This window comes from Microtus oregoni, unplaced genomic scaffold, assembly GCF_018167655.1.
Source record: "Microtus oregoni isolate MIOR12 unplaced genomic scaffold, Mior012 000015F_ref0000493, whole genome shotgun sequence".
NCBI classification, from domain to species: Eukaryota; Metazoa; Chordata; class Mammalia; order Rodentia; family Cricetidae; genus Microtus; species Microtus oregoni.
Window position 1 is genome coordinate 11,679,875 of NW_024543074.1, and position 19,910 is coordinate 11,699,784.

A 19,910-nucleotide genomic window follows, 5' to 3' on the forward strand; every position below is an offset into this window, starting at 1 on the left:
AAGTTTCTTCCTAGTAGCCTCCTCTTCTCTCTCTAGACTGAAAGCTCCAAATGACAGGTAGGGCACTGAGGTGGGTTCTTTATTCCAGACAGATTCACCCAGGAACCTTGAGGGGTAGATGCATATGAAATCATATTTCTTCATCCTCCCCCTACCAGGAGAAAGAAGAACCGCAAAAATATATCTGTGGGGGAGGAGAGCGCCTCCCTGCCTGTCTGCTTCTCTGTGAAAACAACAGGCCATTCTGCCCTGGGCACTGAGGGGTGGGGGTGCTGGGTAAGTACATGAGGAAGAAGGAAAGCCGATAAGATAAGCCCTGGCACATCTAGGTCACCAGGCTGCTGCCAGCCACCTGTGTGATTGGTCACCTTGAAACCGAGGGGGGGGGGGTGGACCTCTGGTTCAGGGCTAGACTGGCTGACTTCCCATGCCTTGGTTTATTCAATAAACATTTATTGAGCACCATCAGGTGCCAGGTCATGTGCTAGGTATTTCAGGCTCCTGTATGTCTCTGACAGGCTTGTGGATCCCAGGCTTGCAAAACAGCGCTAAAAAAAGAAATGACTTCATTCAAAAAACCGAGCTTGCAATAGGGAGTTGGGGGTGGGAGTGAGAGAGAGGAGCCTGCCCCAGGAGGGAGGGGCTCTTGAAGCTTGATCTTCTCTTCTCCGGGTTAAAGCCAGGGGTCTGCAAGACTCCATAGAAAGACCAGATAGTAAACATTGGGCTTTGCCGAGCACATGGTCCTCACGGCTAACCTCTGTGGTACTGGAGAAAACATCAAGAGAGGCAGAGAGCCCCTGAAACCTCCTTTACCAAAAGCACGAGTGGCCCGGGCTTCCAGGCCTTGCCAGTGTTTCGGGCAGATGTTTGTTTTGAAATGCCTATTGTGAAGTGAACAGTGGGGAAGGAAAGTGGTGGCCCCACAGGACCCGACATGGCAGGGACAGTGCAGGAATTGAGGCAACTATGGAAAATTCCATTCCTCTGGCTCGCTTCATTTTTAGCCGCTGAGCACCCACAGGTTCCCACCATAGGTTAAGCTGGTGACTGAGCCAGACAGTGTAACCAGGCTCACTATCTAACTGGAAAACATTGCACAGCCCTATTGAGTAAAGAGTCAGTGGCACCATCCTCAAAACCCTGTATGGAAGGGTCCGCTCACTTCTGCTTCAGGCCTGGCTTTGAGCAAAGTTTTCAGCGCTGTGTTGGACAAATATCTTAACCTCACTGATGAAGCATACAGGGAGCACTGCTGTGTGAAACGCTTGGGGCTGTAGAGGTGGCTAGAATCTAATTAACGCCTGTAGACGGCCTGTGTTTCTAGTGCAGCAGCTAAGCTGTTGTAAAATGGGTCAAAATGCAGGCTTTCCTGCGCACCTGATCATTCTGTATACTGCATAGATGGGTACGCCAGAGCTGCGTATGCCAGAGCTGCATGCACGTGATGGGATTCCCTTCTGAGCAGAGAGAGTGTGTTTCGGGTCAGCAGGTGTGGGTCTCAGGGTGCACAAGGCCGTGCTGAGGAGTTTAGACTTAATTCTCTGTGCCATAGGGAACCACTAAACAACTTTAGGGAGGGAACAATAGGATTTTATTAGAACTGGGCAGGAATAGGATAGTGTGGCTGGTTTCAGGCAAAAGTGTGGCTGGTTTCAGGCAAAAGCGTGGCCTGGAGTTGTGAGTGACTAGCATTGTTGATACTGTACAGCAGCTGGAAAAGCATCGATAATGTGGCGTGGATGTTGATAATTAATAACCATCAGGCTGCACCCCCTTCCAGTGATGCCGTCAGGTTAATCATTTGCAAATGACAGGAAGGCAGGGAGACTTTGAGTGGACCTGTAGTGACCCAGAGGCTCCCAGGGCCTGGGCACTGTCGTCTAGCATGTCCCTGACTTATTGAGTAAGGGTACCTGAATGGCTGGTGATTGTAGCCCCTAACCGAGAAGATTTTTTTTCTATTTTTTAAATATATCACATTTATTTGTGCACGTGCACGCAGTGAGTTTGTCTGTGCAGGAATATGTAGAGAGGCCGAGGCCTGGAGCTTGGTAGTTTGGCTATGCTGATCCGCTGTGGGTCCCCTGATTCTGCCTGTCTCCTAGCCATATCTCCCCGCTCCTCCCCCACTCTTCTGCCACCCACTGCCACTGGGGTTATCGGTGTGTGCTACCATACCCAGCTTTTCTGTGGATGCTGGCTCCGGCTTGCACACAATCAGCTAACCACTGAGCCATCTCCTTAGGCCATATTTGGCTGTTTAAAGACAAGGACTTACTATATAGCCTAGACAGGCTTTGAACTCTAGATCCTTCTGTCTTACCTCCAGGTGTGGACCAGCAGGCCCGACTCTATTTGTTTAATTTTGCAACTTTTATTTTTCTGTGAGTGTGAGGGATAGAGTATATATTTGGGCGTGCCTGCTGCGTCCCACGTGTGGAGGTCAGAGGACAACGCGTAGGAGTGTGTCCTGGAAGTCAGGTTATCAGACTTTATGGCGATCACTGTCTCCCAGTCCCTATTTGTTTAAAAGTGGGGTTTTCTGGCTCTGCTTGGGCGCAGGAGGGGATGGAGAGGGAACACATGATCCTCCGCAGGGGTAGAGAGTAACCAGTCTTCAGTTGTTTGCTGATTAACTCCCCGCTTTCCTGAAACTAGACCAGAAGAGGAAACCAGGAGTCAGCAGGGCTTGGGAGCCTTAATTAACTGTGGTCCAACTAGGTCAGGGGAATGTGACCTTTGGAGTGCCCCCCTCCCCCCAGACATGTATGTCCCAGCTCACTGGAGCAGAGTTCCCCACCACTGAGGGGTTGGGATGCCAGCATCCAGCCAAGGGCACCTGTGAAGCACAGACCTGCCTATTCATTCCCTTCCTCCCTGCACTCTGGCCCCGCGGGTGCTGGTGTTGAGTTGCTCTGCCGCCCAGTCTCCTGTTTCACATCCTTAGGCTGAGCTCCTGCAACCAAATGCTGTGTCAGCCTCCCTTTCCCACTTGTCTCTCACTGATAGATAAGGCTGCTGGGGGGAAGGGGAGGGTGGAGAGCCAGCTAACACACGCGCGCCCCCCCCCCCCCCCCCCCCGCCCCAGGTCCCTTTGTCAGAGGGCACAGTACCCTGATGCTGGCAGATGGAGTCTGGCTTGGCCGGGACGGAGGTTTTACCTTTGGATGGGAACGGGAGGCTGAAGTTTGCATCAAGAGACAAGGGAACTCATTTTGAGGTGTGAGCCTCGAATAGAAGGGCTCCCTGAACCACCAGGCCCCTTTCTGCATAATCTCCCTTGGTCCTGCCAGGTTCCCAGTCCAATCCCCTGGGCTGCACTGAAGTGAGACAGGACTGTGGTGGAAACGAGAGGGAGAGGAAGCCAGTGGACAGAAGATTCCTGCTTCTGGATGCCTGGTCCTTGGGAACTGAGATGGAACATCTCCCCTTTCTCTCTTCTTTCCCTGTACTGAGTAATGAATGAGGTTTCTGCCTAGCTGCGCTGGTTTCAGTTTACCTGACAAATGAGAGTAAATAAAGATGGCAGCAGTGAGGAAGCCTACAATGTCACTTCACAGGCCTTTGTGGAAAACCCAGGGACGCCTAGCCGGAAGTCCTTCCCATGATCCAGTCCTCGGAACCTGGTTATAGAGATCACCAAGTTACCCAATAGAATTCATGACCCAATCAGTCTTAAGATACTTTCCCATGGCTATCAAAGATGACCTGTGGGTCCAGTCCAGAATGACAGAGTCCCAGGACCTGGGCCTCCACGTCTGCATTGGTCTCGAGGATCCAGTGTTTTCAGATGTGTATAGAAAGGTGGCAATTAGATGTTTGTTTCGGAATAACCCCAGCCTCTGCATTCTCCCAGGAGTCCTAGCCCAGGGAAGAGGATTAAAAATAGATCTGAGTAGTACTTCCTGCCTGGCAGATGGCTGACAGCAAATGCTAGGGCTTGTGGCTGACCTTTCTTCTGAAATCTGCTCCGTGTTTCCATGATGCTAATTGAGTCCCTTGCTAGACCTAATCAGAGACTTGGTAACGGACTGCAAAACACCAGGGCTTGCCGTCCTGGCTGCATTCATGGAGCAACATGAAAGCCCTGCAGTCTGGGTGAAGCTCCCACTTCTTGGTCCCACTGCTTGGTCCTTGTTTAAAAACTAACAAGCTCTGCTTTGGGATTCCCTGCCCGTCTGGTAGATACTGCACACCTTCTCCGCCCCATCAGGGATGTTGAGGAATAAGGGATGAAGATGCCCGGTGTGTAGACAGTAGACAAGGCTTACAGAAGAATGTGGATGGCTGAAAGGGGTCAGGGTCTCTCTTTGGGGGTCTAAGAGTGGCCCAGACCCCATCTACTTTCCTCACCCTTGGAATGCAAATAATACTACCTACATAGTCCCAGGGTTATCATGAGAACGTCTGAGTGCTTAGTTATCAGGAGTGCTTAGGGGCCTTCAAGATGGTCTGCTGCAAGGCTGATGATCTTAGTTTAGACCCTGCAACTTAGAGTGGAGTGGAAGGAGCGACCTGATTCCTGGAAACTGTCCTGACCTCTGACCTCCATGTATACACAGTCACCAAACAAATGAATACATCTAAAAGATTGCTTAAGACCACACCCCAAGGGTATAAAATTGTGGGAAATATAAGGGGTGGAGTCTTTATTTTGTCCAAATAGCTGATATCTATACTCAGGTGGCTGAGGTGAGATCAAGTAGTCCAGGGTTACCTAGGCTATATATCCATAACAAGACCCTGTCTTGTTTTTGAACATCTGTTTGGACCACTTGCTTGCTTGATTTTTGTTTTTGTGTTTCTGTTTGTTTTTGGGACAGGGTTTCTCTGTGTAGCCCTGGTTGTCCTGGAACTCCCTCTATAGATCACGCTGGTCTTGGAACTCAGAGAATCCATCTTCCTGAGTGCTGGGATTAAAGGCATGTGCCACCATGCCTGGCTCCACTGTTGGTTTCTATAACGTGCAATAGGGAAGGTTGCTGGGCTTCTGACCTTCCTGGCTTCTTAGATTTAATCCTGTTTCCTCTCCGAGGAGCACCCTCTCCTGTGAACAGCCCCAGACTGTTGCTCCCATCCTCTCCGGGCCCCAGCCATCTTTAAAATTTTAACTGTGTTAGCATGTTTTATTTATGTGTTTTAGGCCTGTCTCCTACTTGGCCAGATTGTAATAAGCACCTTCAGTACACAGATGACTAGTTAAAATCCTCCGTGGTATCCAGCAGGTCTTGCAGATTTAAATAAAGAGCACTAGTATGATCACGTGACCACACTGGGTGGTTCTGAGCCCCTCCCTTGCTCCCTGGCCATTTAGACATCCTCAGTTCTTTACTTTCATAGACTGCCCTAGATTGGCACCTTTCCCTTTGACTAGGCAATGTTTTCCCAGGGCCTGATAATTCACAGTGAGCCCAATACTTTCCTGTTGGCCCAGGAAGAAAGATGAACACCAGATTATACGGCAGGAATTTTAGTTTCTCCATCTGAGTGCTGAGAGCCCTAAGCCAAGGGATCATCAGATAGGTCAACCAGTGAAAAGCAAAGAGGACGTTTACCACCACGAGCGTGGAGAGGTCTGAGTCAGAAACCTTCAGTGTGCCAGGTGGCTGTTCTCTAGAGACTATGGACTCGGGGGTCTGCTCTGTAAGAGACCTTTCTCAGCTCCCCCCTTTCACAGAGAGCACTGGGGACACTCTCCTCGGGAAAGGCAGGTTATGGAGTTTTTCCTAGCTTAGGAGCCAACAGGCCGGTTATTCCGATCTGGTTATGTTCTATTTCTGGAGTTCATTGTGTGTGCCTCCTGGCCTTTTCGCAGCGCCTTCCGCGCTCTTGCCTGGTTTCTGTGGTCTGCACTGGGGCTCTCACAGCCCCCACCATGTCCTCTTCCCCTTTCCTGAAACAGGGTCTCTCTCTAGCTCTGGCTGTCCTTGCTGACTACGTAGACAACATCTGGAGCTCAGAGATCTGCCTGCCTCTGCTCCCCGAGTGCCCCACTACACCTGAGTCAGGCTTTTATTTTCTGGCGTCCAGGCTGGCCTGGAGTTCACTGCGCTGCCTAGTCAGTCTCAATTTGTGATATTTCTCCTGCTTCAGCTCCCCCTCTCAGATGCTGATCATGACCTTTTAAGTAATATATCTGACTTCACGCGTGTGTCTGCTGAACTGGAGATGGGAACATGCTAATACGGTAGAAGCTGCCACCGCAGGAAGGAACATATTCATTAGCCTCCTTTAGTTCATATGATCAACCTGAAGTGCAATTAATTGTTGTAAGACCTTGTACGTGGATTAGCATTTCTGGGAGGAGTTGGTGTTTGACATTCAGGGCTGAAAATGAGGTACAGAAGCATAGGGCATGGGCAGGGAGATGTGAAGCCAAGTTAGGTAGAGAAAACACCAAGGATAGTTGAAGGAAAGTAGACACTGTCGTTCCGCTGTACAGAGGAGGAACGTGGGACCAGAGACGCAAAGCTCATGACAAAGTGCTAGAACGAGGAATTAAAAGCCTGGGTTACCCAAGCACAGTCATGTGTCACAGTCTTTCTGAGAAATTTGTCCCCAGAGTTGAGCCTTGTACAGACATCACAGAGCACTTACACAAGCAAACCTAGCCGGTTGTTCGGTCACCATGCCTTCCACTCCTAGGGGACTCTTAGTTCTCCCTTATATAGCCATGGATGGCCCGCAAGTAACCATACACCAGGCTATGTAGATCAGGCTAACTGATTCTGCTCCCGACTTAGCTATACTCTATTACACCAAACCGCTGGATGTCTAGTTCACAGACGCTTGATGCAGACATGCAGACATGCAGAACTTCAGGTAGGCAGCCCTAAGGGGAAGGGGCTCACTCAGCTCATTTAAGAAACTTGGCAGTGCCGGGCTGTGGTGGCGCACGCCTTTAATCCCAGCACTCAGGAGGCAGAGGCAGGCGGATCTCTGTGAGTTCGAGGCCAGCCTGGTCTACAGGAGCTAGTTCCAGGACAGGAACCAAAAGCTACGGAGAAACCCTATCTCGAAAAATCAAAAAAAAAAAAAAAAAAAAAAAGAAAGAAAGAAACTTGGCAGTAGGGGCCAATTGGCTGAAGAAGGTAGTGAGTTTGCTCTAAAAAGTACTGGGAGATTGCGATAAGAGCAAGAGCCATGTGGGTCTGTGAAATAAACAAGAGGAAGTCGTCCTATGTGTTTGGAGGGCTTCCAGGATGCTCAGAGTGCAGCCCACTACGGGGGCTTTCAAGGGACTATGGTTACTGGCGCATTTGCTGTACAAGGCCCAAGCAGCCTTCTAATCCTTCTTTGCCAACGAAAGGATTTTTAAGGAGCTAAAAAGCTAAAAGCCAACTTCTTAGCTTTGAATTATTTATTTCAAGTGTTGTGAAATAATCTTTCAGTAGTGAGCTGGAGAGCTGTTTTTAGCCCCGGGGTGCAGAACATCCCCTGGGTGGTCCCTAGACAGCCTCACACACCATAGGTCCATAAATCAAGTTTTTTGTTTTCCTTTTCGTTTACTCAAGAGCAACCAAACTCTGAAGCAGTTCACTGTAACACAACTCAGAGAGCTGACTGGTAAGCCAGAATTCGAATTCATTAATTTCCAGCGCTTAATCCTGAAAGCTTGGACTGTGTGTTATCTTCCTTGAAGGTAAACCCACTTGAGCGAGAGTTAAATTTAGACTATTAAGTAAACATGGCATCAGAGCAGAGGCATTTGAATGGCCGACGAGATTTCATCAGTTCTGACAGATTGACCCATCCCTCTCTCATTAAAGAGCTGTAAAGCTCTACTCCGGTTAGTGCTACTGCAAGGGACTGGAGATGGAAACACTCAGAGACAAAGGTCATCCTTGCTACAAGAATGCCAAGTTAATTGTGCTCAGGGGAAGCTTATATGGCTCTGGCCACTCCCCAGCTCCCGCCATTTTCCCTGCTGTAGACCCACCAGCCTGCCATCAAGGTCTCGTGCTCAAAGCAGCTGCAGGCTTCTCAGAGCAGAGGAAAACAAGTTGTTTTGCTCAGAGCAGCTGCAAGCATAGGAAAAACAAGCCGCTCACAAGGAATTCAGGGTCCAGGGGTCCACAGCCCCCCATAACTCCCAACAGAGACAGCTTTCCCCAGTGAATGCCTGCTAGGGAAATCTTGGGCTGGGAAGTCAGAAGCCTTAGGCTTACAATGACCTTGACTTGACAAGTTGAGTGACTCTGGGAGGTTCCCAAAGTGACTTTGGGTGTTTCTTGTTCTGTTTTGGAGGTGAAATCTGAATTGTTCTCTCTACACCCTAGTGCCCAACATACATTTGAAACTAATTCCCTTCTTTTTAGAAAGTCACTTATACCATACCCTTGTTACCCCGACTTTGTGCTCCCCCAGATTTTAGAACCAGTTGCCTGAGTCTCTCATGTTGTTGTTTGACTCTAGGCATATTCCTTAAGCATCTGTAAAGTGGGGGATGATTTAGCCTTCCTCACTGTATTGCCTAGAGGACTGGCTGTGTTTGGATCAGTTTGGATCATGCCTGGTCCATGGTGAGTACCAGGCCAGTGTGAACCATGACTTCTTTCCAACCCTTTTTTAACTACATTTTAACTCACCATGTGTGGTTCTCTCCGTCAGGTGTTGGCTCTAGGGAATGAACTCAGTGTTACCAGACTTAGCAAGTGCCTTAACCCGGTCAGCCTCCTTGCCACCCATTCAGTCCTTTTCATAAACCCCTTTAATCTTGTGTTACTGAGCCGGGCGGTGGTGGCGCACGCCTTTAATCCCAGCACTCGGGAGGCAGAGGCAGGCGGATCTCTGTGAGTTCGAGGCCAGCCTGGTCTACAAGAGCTAGTTCCAGGACAGGCTCCAAAGCCACAGAGAAACCCTGTCTTGAAAAACCAAAAAAAAAAAAAAAAAAATCTCGTGTTACTGACACTGCCCAATTTCTCTGAGTGATTGTTAGAAATATTTAGAAAGCAGTTCCTTCTGTATTGCGTGTCGCTTACCTTGGAAGGCACTGGGCGCTTACTGCAACAGGAGTCTGTAGGTTTTAACTGCTGGCTCACGTCTTCTTTAGTTTAAGGACATTTCATTTGCGTACGCCTCATTGACTTTGGGAATAGGAGTCTTTTATATTTTAATTAGTATATTTAAAATATATTGATATTTATGCTTTGATCATAGTAATAGCATTTTTCCTTAAATGATAGCAACCCTGAATTGTTTTCAAAGGCCCGAAGAATTTGAGAGGAATTTGAGCTCCAATATGAATACTCTTTGTTAAAAGTTTTTAGTTTTATAGATGAATGGCATCAAAATTAAAGCAAACTCAAATTTCTTTTTTTTTTTTTTTGTGGTTTTTCGAGACAGGGTCTCTCTGTAGCTTTGGAGCCTTGCCTGGAACTTACTTTTGTAGACCAGGCTGGCCTCGAACTCACAGAGATCTGCCTCCCGAGTGCTGGGATTAAAGGCGTGTGCCACCACCGCCCGGCTAGCAAACTCAAATTTGATTTGAATTTGATGCCCAGTAGCAAGCTGCCATTACATCATTCCGCCACCCCCAGGGGCCGGTTCAGAAAAATGTCATCTTCCTGAGCAGGCCTTGTGAGGCTGACTTGCCGGCCTTTGTCCTGGGGGGCAGGGTGTGTGAGTTTGAGCACTCTCTACTCTGTCCTGTGAAGAACGAGCATTTGCCAGCCCTTACTTCTCCAAGGGAGGAAGGGAGGGAAGGAAGGTCCTGCTAACTGGCAGCATCTGTTTTCTCACTGCCTGGTTGTTTACTTTGGCCTCTACCACTCGAAACCACTGCCGCACACTCAGAATCTTCCCTGCCTTTAGTGCAACAGAGAACAACCACAGCTCCAAGTCCAGCTGAGGCCCTGGGACAGCCGAGGGACGAACCTGAACCTGTAGGGTCTGGAGTCTGGGATCTCCCTGAAAGAACAATGAACAGCATCCCTCTTAGCTAGAATATATTGTGGAGTAGGTAGTTTTCCAGATTCTACATGGTCAGAGACTCAGAAATGCCTTGCCCAGGGACATGCCGCTAGGGAGAACTGGTCCAAGGCTTCCCAAGCACCAAAGCTGCCTGCATCCTCTTTGCCAGACACCAGGCAGTCATGACTGGGTGAGCTGGGGCACCACCTGTCCTTAGGCCCAACCTTGAAACTTCAGGGCACCTGGGTCAACAGGAACAGGAAGTGAAAGGTCTCACCAAGGCAGAGATCCCCAACTATGCCATACCTTCAGCAATAAATCAGGCACTCGGGGCTCTTACCACTTTTTGCAAATACAGTGACCATGAATTATCCCATGCACAGCAACTATTTCTTCCTTTTGAACAAGGCCCTTCACCTGGGCAGTGGTGGTGCACTCCTTTAATCCCAGCACTTGGGAGGCAGAGGCAGGCGGATCTCTGTAAGTTCGAGACCAGCCTGGTCTACAAAAGTTAGTTCCAGGACAGGCTCCAAAGCTACAGAGAAACCCTGTCTAGAAAACCAAAAACAAAAAGTGTCCCTTCTCTGCCCTTCCTTCAGTGAGACCCATAGGCCACAGGCACAGAGGAACGACGAAGCCATCCTGTTGAAGTCCCTTTCCTTATGTTTGTTTGACACAGGGTGTCCCTATGTAACTCTGAGTCACATGGTACTTATCACGTAGAGATGTAGATAGTTCTTCCAGGTGCTGGGATTATAGGTATGTCACACCACTAAGGCTGCCAGATCCCTATGTGAAGGTTTTTTTCTTGGTAAATCATAAAGATACCCAAATGGCTTTGTTTTATCCCAGTCTTCCTGGTAACCTATGTCCCAGTGTGGAAACCACAGCCAGGAAATACCTTCATAATTAACCACCTCCCCATTTCCATGTGAGTCCATTTCCTCGGTTCTTATCGTAGAGACAATGGAAGAAATCCCCTGTAGGAGTCTTTTCCTCTTAACTAAACAGTCAGCTTCTATCAGCTACACGTGTGCTTCGTTCTGGAAGTTTCTAGCATTGTTCATTACTACCATTCTTCTCACTTACCCATGTGTTTCTTCAAGGGTGGCATCCAGGAGGATCTAGCATTGTTTGGCTGGGGTTCCAGCCCTTTGCAATGGCTGTGTTTTATTGTGACCTCACGGACACTAACGATAGACAGAGAAAAAGACGAGAACGAATAATAGGAAAATGGCTGACCTGACCCTTTCTCATAACATGCCACATCTGTTTCCTGTTGGGTATGGGGAGGCGACAGCCACAGTTCCAAGGGGAAAGGTCTTACTGATCCCTGATCCTCCTTTGTACCTGTATCTACATACTTGGCTCCTGTCCTGATGAAGCATTTGAAAGCGTTTCAAAGGTCAGTTTTAACCACCTCATAAGTATAGTTAGTGCCTCATGCAGCTCTTAGAGGTGGGAGGAGACTGGCTGCCAGGGGCTGGGGCAAGAGAGAGAAAGGGTGCTGAGATTTCTTTCTGGAACATGAGAATGTTCTGGAATTAAACATGATAATGATTGTACATAGCAATCCAATGATAATGATTGGACTATAGCAAGATCCACTTAATTTTATATTTAAAGACATATTTCCATCATCCTTTTTATGCCTCAAAAGTATTTTTGAGTCAGAACCTTATATTCTAGCCTAGGCTGATCTGGAACTCACTACCCTCATTCTCATTCCCTCTCTCTTTCTCTCTCTCTTTTCTGGTTTATCAGACAGGTTTTCACTGTTTAGCTCCAGCTGTTCTGGAACTAGCTCTGGTGGATCAGGCTGGCCTTGAACCTGCAGAGATCTGCCTGCCTCTGCCTCCCCAGTGCTGGGATTAAATGTGTGCGCCACCACTGCCCGGCTCTTTTCCCTTTTCATGATGACACCTGAGTTGCAAAGTGGGGAAGCCCCACCTTTCGGCTTGGTAAGAGAGAGGCTGGAGAGCTGTTAAAATCACTCGGTCCCCTTGGAGTGGACCTGGATTTGGTTTCCAGCATCCACGTGGAGGCTTGCAGCCACCCGTAACTCCTTCCATTTTCAGGGGAATCTCATGCCCTCTCCTGACCTCTGAACACCAGGCACACGTGATGCATGAGTACACACATAAACGATTTTATTTTTAATAGTCCCCAAGAGAAGAGCCTTGGAGAGTTAAAAAGTCAACTTCTCTTCCCTGAGGTCCTGAGAAGCCTTGATTGGAAGTAGAACTTTCTGCTCTGGCCGTCATCTATCTTGTGGGGCTTGCTGGTTTCCTTGTTTTGTGGTTTGGTTTGGATTTTGAGACAGGGTTTCCCTGCAGCAGCTCTGGTTGCTCTGGAACTCTTTGTAGACCAGGCTGGCCTCAAACTCAAAGAGATCCACCTGCCTCTGCCTCCTGAGTACTGGGATTAAATGTGTGTGCCCGGCTGCTTCCCCGTCTTAACTGCCCTTTGAAATAGTCATGATTTCCATTTATGGATGAAAATGAGAGCCGAGAGGCACGAGTCAGCAGGTGAGTGGGGGTGTCACAGTCAGGACTGGAACACCAGTAGGTCTTCTGGAATGACGAGCAAGTGCTCAGTCTGTTGCCAGAGGTTGTACCTGCTCCCCACATCGCTGCCTTCTGCCCCCTAATGCTCCAGTGTTCACTCTTTTTGAGGCAGGGTCTTGTGTGTGACCCAGGTTGGCCTCCCCGCATTCCTCCCGCCTCTGCCTCCCAAGAGTTAGGGTTGCAGGCATGTGCCACCACACCCAGCTTCAGCAGCTCCCTGCTTGAAAAAGAAGTTGCTGCCTTCCAGACGCCCAACAGGGCCAGAACTGAGTGGTTTGGGCCCTTTCTGTGTCTTTGAGCCGCCTGGAAGGGCTGGGCCCACTGCTGGTAGTGTACTTTGAAGGACAGAAGAAAAGTTTTGTATGCCAGAAACAAAACAAAGCCTTTGGTTCTGGCCTGCACACCAGCCTTGGTTGACACACAGCATGGAAAAGAACTGCTTTGTTGCCTGGCAGTAATGACAGCAAACAAATGTGTCTGACAGTCTGGCATCTCCTGGTCTCGGTTCTATTTGCCTTGTTTTAATTGCTTCCTTAGCTTCCTTTAGCTTCCCCACCTTCGGTACCACCCTCACCCAAGGGAACACCAGGCTGTGCCAGGTTGTGCTGGGCTGGGCTGGGCCAGCCCTACGGAATACAGTGACCCAGCCAGGCTATTCTTGCTGTGTCTATTTGCAAGAAGCCTGTTGTTCTCCCTGTCTGTTTTTCTCATCGTAAATGTTGGGTTGGCAGGGTCCCCAGGGTGGTGGAATCCGCAGTGGAAGAGCGGCCAGACTTCCGCCTCAGAAAATGCAGCGGCTCTGAGTGCCAGGCTGGGGAGACAGTGGTAGATTCTGCTTCTTGGAGCGTACCTGAAGATGTACTCCCACCAGAACAGCCCTCCTTGGGTCCAGCACCCTTGGCAGGGCCTGGACTTGTGCCAGCATACTCTTACCAAACAGGCCTGGAGGATCTGTCCTGGCATATCTGTGAGCCACCTTTGAGCCCAAGGAGATTGTTTTCTTTGCCACACATCCTACCTCACAGCCCCTGCTCTCTAGGAATTTTAATCTGTGTCAGGCTCCTAGCAGTTACTTCTGAGCAATGCCCTGGAGCAGATGGGCGTTCCCAGTGCAGTGCTCTTTTGGCAAAATGCTTGAGCGTAAGTTTGCTGGTGCTGTGAGTGTGCTGCTATAAAGTATATATGGTGTGAACTTTTTATATGGCGCCCTGAGAGATGGCTCAGTGGTTAAGAGCACTGGCTGCTCGTCAGAGGTCCTGAGTTCAATTCCCAGCACCCTCGTGGCAGTGAGCACACTATCCAATTCTCTTCTGGTGTGCAGATAAATCACCCATGTACATCAGATACATAAGTGCATAAGTAGAGCCTTTTCTTTTCTTTCTTCCTCCCTTTCTTTTTTCTTTCTTTCTTTTTTTTTTTTTTTGATTTTTCGAGACAGGGTTTCTCTGTAGCTTTTGGTTCCTGTCCTGGAACTAGCTCTTGTAAACCAGGCTGGCCTCGAACTCACAGAGATCTGCCTGCCTCTGCCTCCCAAGTGCTGGGATTAAAGGCGTGCGCCACTACCGCCCGGCCTTTCTTTTTCTTTTTCTTTTTTTCTTCTTCTTCTTTTTTTTTGTTTTTTTGTTTTTGTTTTTCGCGACAGGGTTTCTTAACAGTCCTGGCTGTCCTGGAACTAGTTCTGTAGACCAGGCTGGCCTCAGACTCAGAGCTAACCTGCCTCTGCCTCCTGAGTGCTGGGATTAAAGGTGTTCACCACCACTGCCCAGCAATATGGATGACTCTTAAAAGAACTGAGCTAGAGGCTGGAGAGATGGCTCCATGGTTGAGCTTTTGCTGCTCATACAGAGGACCTGGGTTCAGTTCCCAGCACCCACATCAGATGGCTCACAGCCGTCTATAACTCTAGCTCCAGGAGGTCGACACTCTCTTTCCTGTCCTCTGGACATCAGTTTACATATATAGTCATAAATAAAATATACCTTAAAAATTTGTTTTAAATAATTCTGAGTAAAAGAGGCCAAACAAAAACTCTTACACGGTGTATGAGTGACAGAAAGCATTGACTGCCTGCCGAGCCGTTATTGAGAAAGGGATGCAGAGGAGAGACTCAAGGGAATCCTGAGGCACGATGAATAGTCTGTGATCTCTGTTCTTTGTGTCTGTCTGTCTTAGTATTGTCACCCTGGCTAACCTGGGACACTCTTAGGTAGACCAGGTTAACTAACAGAAATCGAGGCAGGGTGTGGTGGCACGTGTCTTTAATCATAGGATTCTACTATCCTAAAGAAAATGCACATCCGCCCATAATCAGACTGTCTTACAGACAGATGCCAAGTGATGTTCTGAGGTCATAGAGTAAATCCGCATTTGGTAACTGGTTCTTTGAGAAGAAAGGGAGGTGAGGTGGTGGAGTTAACAACAATGAGTTTCATATAAAAATGTATTGTAGTCTAGTGCAATACACGAGGTGGGCCATCCCGGTATACATAGTGAGTTCCAGGTCAGCCAGGGACTGGCCTCACCGTGTGAGTAATGAGGGGTGTGTGTGTGTGTGTGAGAGAGAGAGAGATCCTGCTTCAAAAAACAAAACAAATGCTACTTATAAATCAGTGCCACCAGGCCTGGTGATTATCCTTCATCTTGATGGTGGTGATAGCTTCACAGGCATACAGATATCAGGACACATGAATTCATGCACCCCAATAATATTTAAAGAAAATACAGAGGCAGTTCACTGGAATAGTATTTAATATCTGCTGACCTGAACTGGGTGTGATGGCTCATACCCATGATCCTATCAGCTCTGGAGGCTGAAGTAGGATTACTGGGAGTTCAAGGCCAGCCTGGCATACATCATGAGACTCTGTCTGTAACTCCAGTTCCAGGGGACCTGACACCCATGGCAAAACACCAATGCACATAAAATAAAAATAAATAAATCAGCAATCATTATGTGCCAGATTCACACGCTGTTCTGGGGGTCCAGAGAGACTTGAAGATGTGGGTCATGCCCTCTGAAACTCACAGCATAGTTGAAACTAAATCCAGATGGAGAGACAGAGGAAAGTGCATGAACTAGGAAGCCCGAGAACCAGGTGGGCAAAGCTGCGCACATTAACTAAGCAGTGTGATTGGGCTTGGGCTAGAGTAAGCGCTACAGTGATGAAGCAGCAAGAAGAGGCCACTAAGTCGGCACCTTTTGTTTCCTTGGACCGTTTGTGTAAAGTCTAGGCTGTCACCGGGACCTCCATGTTCAGTATTTGAGGCCATGATACCCGGAGCAGCTTCGCTGTGCCTGGGAGGTCTTTGGCGATGTTTCAGGAGACCTGGTTTGGGTGTGGGCAGCAGCTGGGGAGCTTGCTCCTTGAGCTGCACCTGGGCTGGAAGGCATCCAGCTATCCAGCTGTCCCAGTGGCCACTTTGCCCCAGGAATGCTGCTCTCTCTGTGGCCAAAGACACCAACTTCCAAAGACCTGTACTTTGACAAACGACTGTCTGAGGCACAGGGCTCTAAACTCTGCTGTCTCTTCTCGTCATCTGTCAACAGACGCCCCAGATTTCTTCCTTGTTTCCTTGTCCATTTTTATACTTTTTTTCCCCCCAGAGCTGACTAGGAAGTTAAATTCGGATACAATTGTCATACCACATTAAAAATGCAAGCAGCAATACAGAACATGGCTGGCGCATGTTGGCCAGACAGCTCAGTGAAACTAGAGATGGGAAACACGGGCAAGGTTTGTGCTAATGGAAGTAGATGCCAGTTTGCATGGCAGCTCTGACTCCTTTCTGTCCCATCCCCGGTCACTCTGCCACTACACATGCAGAAGGCATACCCAGCTAGAGGTTGAAGTGCTGCGGCTTCTGCTGGGTAAGCATCTCTGAGACCTAGAGACCAAGCCACTTCCACAGCAGAAGTGGAGCCCTAGACTCTTCCTCAGGACCCTAACCGCTGTGGCAGGTGGAAGTGACCAGCGCCAAGCGCGTGATGAGAACAAGTTCTTGTGCCGGGCTCTGAGTAAGAAGAGGACAGACTGTTGCCCCTGGCTTTCTGTGCCGAGCTGCTGTGTGAAGCGAAGGCTAACACAGATGACTGACATCAGCTCAAACCGGGAATCGTAGTGTGGATTAATCCTCTCAGCGAATTCGCTGTCAGGCAGTGTCAAGAACAGAGGGGTATTTAGTTACCCAGAGTTCTGTTGTTAAATAAAGATCGTGTTTCTCAGTGTGCTCCATGGTAGCGCTGGTATTTGAGGCTGCACCAACACGCCAGCTGGCTGCTTAACCTGTACCCGGTCCCTCTTCTCACCTGAGCTGGTAAATTAGCCCCCTTGCAGGCTGGCTTGATCTCTGTTGAACTGTTTGTTCTGCCTTCACCTTCTCCCCCATGCCTCCTGCCAGCTAGACTCTGCAGTCTGCCAGTTCCCTTTTGCAGGGAAGGTCAGGCTTGTGATTTGGGGTCTTTTCCCAGATGGGCACAGGAAGCGTGGATGTCTAACAATTGATTTGTTTTCTTGTATTTCAGTCGTTCCAGGGAAGTCAAGGACGAGCATACCTCTTTAACTCAGTGTGAGTGTCTCTGAATGGAGCATCTGCTTATTGGGTGAAATCCCTGAGGGGCGGGGAAAGTACTCCTCAGTGACTGGGCCATGATCTCTGCCTTCTCAATATTAGTAAGACTCCTAGGGCCATTGGCTAGTAGTCAGTGTCTGTCAGGTACCTTAGGTGAAATTTTGTAGGCAGCCCCTCCAACTATAAAGTACACACTGCAGTGCCCAGCACTGGGTCTTCCCACAAGGAAAACACGGGGGAGGGGGGGCTTCTTCAGCACAGAGGTCAGCAAAACCTGAGAAAGGAGAAAGGAGCGGGGACTAGAACCTGTGGAAGGCTTCATACCTTCTGCCGAGGATGTCTACACAGCTCTTTATCAACCATGAACACGCGAGTCCTCTGGCTGGAATAGGAAGGCATTGTCAACCACGGACACGCGAGTCATAGCCTCTGACTGGAATAGGAAGGCAAAGCTCACAGACACTTGAACTATGTAAGAAAATCTAGCACAGCTTGAAACAGGTGTCATGTTTGGTAGTCTAGGCCCCCTGCCCTTATGCTAAGGCTTGCTTGCCAGCTTAGGCATCATCAACTTTTTGGTTTTTCGAGACAGGGTTTCTCTAGCTTTGGAGCCTGTCCTGGAACTAAGTCTTGTAGACCGGGGTAGCCTTGAACTCACAGAGATCCACCTGCCTCTGCCCCCTGAGTGCTGGGATTAAAGGCGTGCGCCACCACTGCTCAGTCCTCTGGAACCTTTTAAGGACCTGTCTCAAGGCTGTGAACCTCACTGTGCAGTTGCCAGATTAGGGGAGAAGAGCTGTCTGGGCAGGTGAAGGCAATGCTCCCCAAAAGCCTGATGGCATGAGTCAGGTCCCTGGAAATCCTTATTGTAGATGAAAACCCACTCCCGAAGTCGTCCTGCCCTCCACATGCACAATAGCATGCATGTGTCCCCAACAAGTAAATGTAATACAGTTTTTCTTTTAGTTACAAGATTAAAAATCTGTGTCAGGAAATTTAAACCCTAAACAAACTCATCCAGAGCTGTTTTGGTTAGCTTGCAGAATTTAATCTTGCAGATCTAGTATTTATTCCCTCTGAGATATTTCCACATGGCTACCTTTCATTTCCACCCTAGACCATTTTCTTCTCAGTGCTGGCTTCCCCGGGAGCAGTCCTGTCTAGTCAGTTTTTGCCAGAAGCTCAACTTGAATGGTTGTTTACCCGGATGTCTAACTACCCGCTCTCTTTCTGTCTTTGGCATAGAGTTAATGTGGGCTGTGGGCCTGCAGAAGAGCGGGTGTTGCTAACAGGCCTCCATGCGGTCGCAGACATCTACTGTGAAAACTGCAAAACCACTTTGGGCTGGAAATATGTAAGTATGAAAGGGCCTGGGTAGAAGGGGCCTGGAGCGGTAGGTAGCAAAGGGCCTCCTCTCTGAGGGCTGTTTTCTTCCACTAGTTTCCCTCAGGCCTGACAAGTAGCTGACTCCTCCAAGCTCAGTCCTTCACCTGTTCTGGGAACGCCCTGTCGGTGCACATGTATACATTTATAACAGGACTTAGTAGCATCTGACTGGGCACTGTGTGTGGGGATGTGTTATGTAACAACACCAGGAAGATGTCTCAGCAGAGTGCTTGCCCACAAGCATGAGGACTTGAGTTCTGATCCTCAGCACCCATGGAAAAGATAAGTTGGGTGCAGTAACACGTTTGTAATCCCAGAGCTCGGTAGTTACAAACCAGAATACTTGGGACTTGCTGGCCAGCCAGTCTAGCCAATTGGTGAGCTCCAGGTTCAGTGGGAGACTGTCTCAACAAAGCAACTGAGGAAGACACGTGCCATTAACCTGTGGCTAACACACATCCTCTTTTCCCCCATCCCAGTCTCTCTCACTCACACACCCAACTACGCGTACACATAAACAGATATACATCTGCAGAGAAAGTAATAGAAACACTGGCTATCTAAACACTTGTATTGCCTGTACACAGCCTCCCTCTAAGCATTGGAATGAGGTGGAAACCTGGCTCTGTCTCTTAGGTGGCTTTACGGCCTCATTCTCTGCTTTTTAAGTGCTAATGAATATAGTAGCCCCTGGGCATGGTAGGTGGTGGCCGACCGATCTTGGCCAGCCAGCCTTGCTGAGGAAGTAATGAAAGCTCTGAAAGTATTGACGTTTATGTAGGGAAATAAATTATGAGCAATGGGACTGTGGCGGCAGAGGTGTTAGGTCTTGCCGAGGACCAGACTGGCCTGCAACTTGGGTCCTTTCTCTTCAGCCTGCCACGTGCTAGAATCACAAGCACAGACCATGCGGTCCCAGTTCTGATGCTGATCATCTGGGGACACAGTTATTCTGCTTTTCCTCTGTCTTGTGACTACATTCTCCTGGTTCCCCTCACTTCATAGAACCATTCTCTGGTCAGCAAGATAACTAAAGCCCAGGGGTTCTGAAACACCAACAGGGTTTGGTTTCCTACTGACTGCTGAGGCTCAGGCAGAAGAGACAATTTCCACTCCCCTGTACCGCAATTATTCCCCGAGTTACAGCTCCAGGGACCAGTGTTCTCAGTCCTTGATCCTACACCCAGGCAAGATGGTGGGGACAGGTTCTGTACTGGGATTTATTTATTTATTTATTTATTTATTTATTTATTTATTATGTATACAACATTCTGCCTCGATGTATGCCCACACGCCAGAGGAGGGCGCCAGATCTCAGTACAGATGGTTGTCAGCCACCATGTGGTTGCTGGGAATTGAACTCAGGACCTCTGGAAGAACAGCCAGTGCTCTTAACCTCTGAGCCATCTCTCCAGCCCTGTACTGGGATTTATGTAGCCTCTATCATCACCTTGGAGCACAGCAGTGAAAGAG

At 48.8% G+C, this 19,910-nt stretch overlaps 1 protein-coding gene across 2 annotated transcripts in view; it reads left to right on the top strand.

Annotated features, from left to right (window-relative positions):
- Positions 1-19,910, top strand: part of Ypel2 (yippee like 2) — a 58,093-nt gene that overhangs the window by 32,557 nt on the left and 5,626 nt on the right. For both annotated transcript variants that reach the window (XM_041665016.1, XM_041665015.1), the window contains 2 exons: positions 17,005-17,048; positions 18,297-18,405. In XM_041665016.1, coding sequence (XP_041520950.1) covers positions 17,005-17,048; positions 18,297-18,405 — 153 coding nt within the window. The remainder of the gene's footprint in view (positions 1-17,004; positions 17,049-18,296; positions 18,406-19,910) is intronic.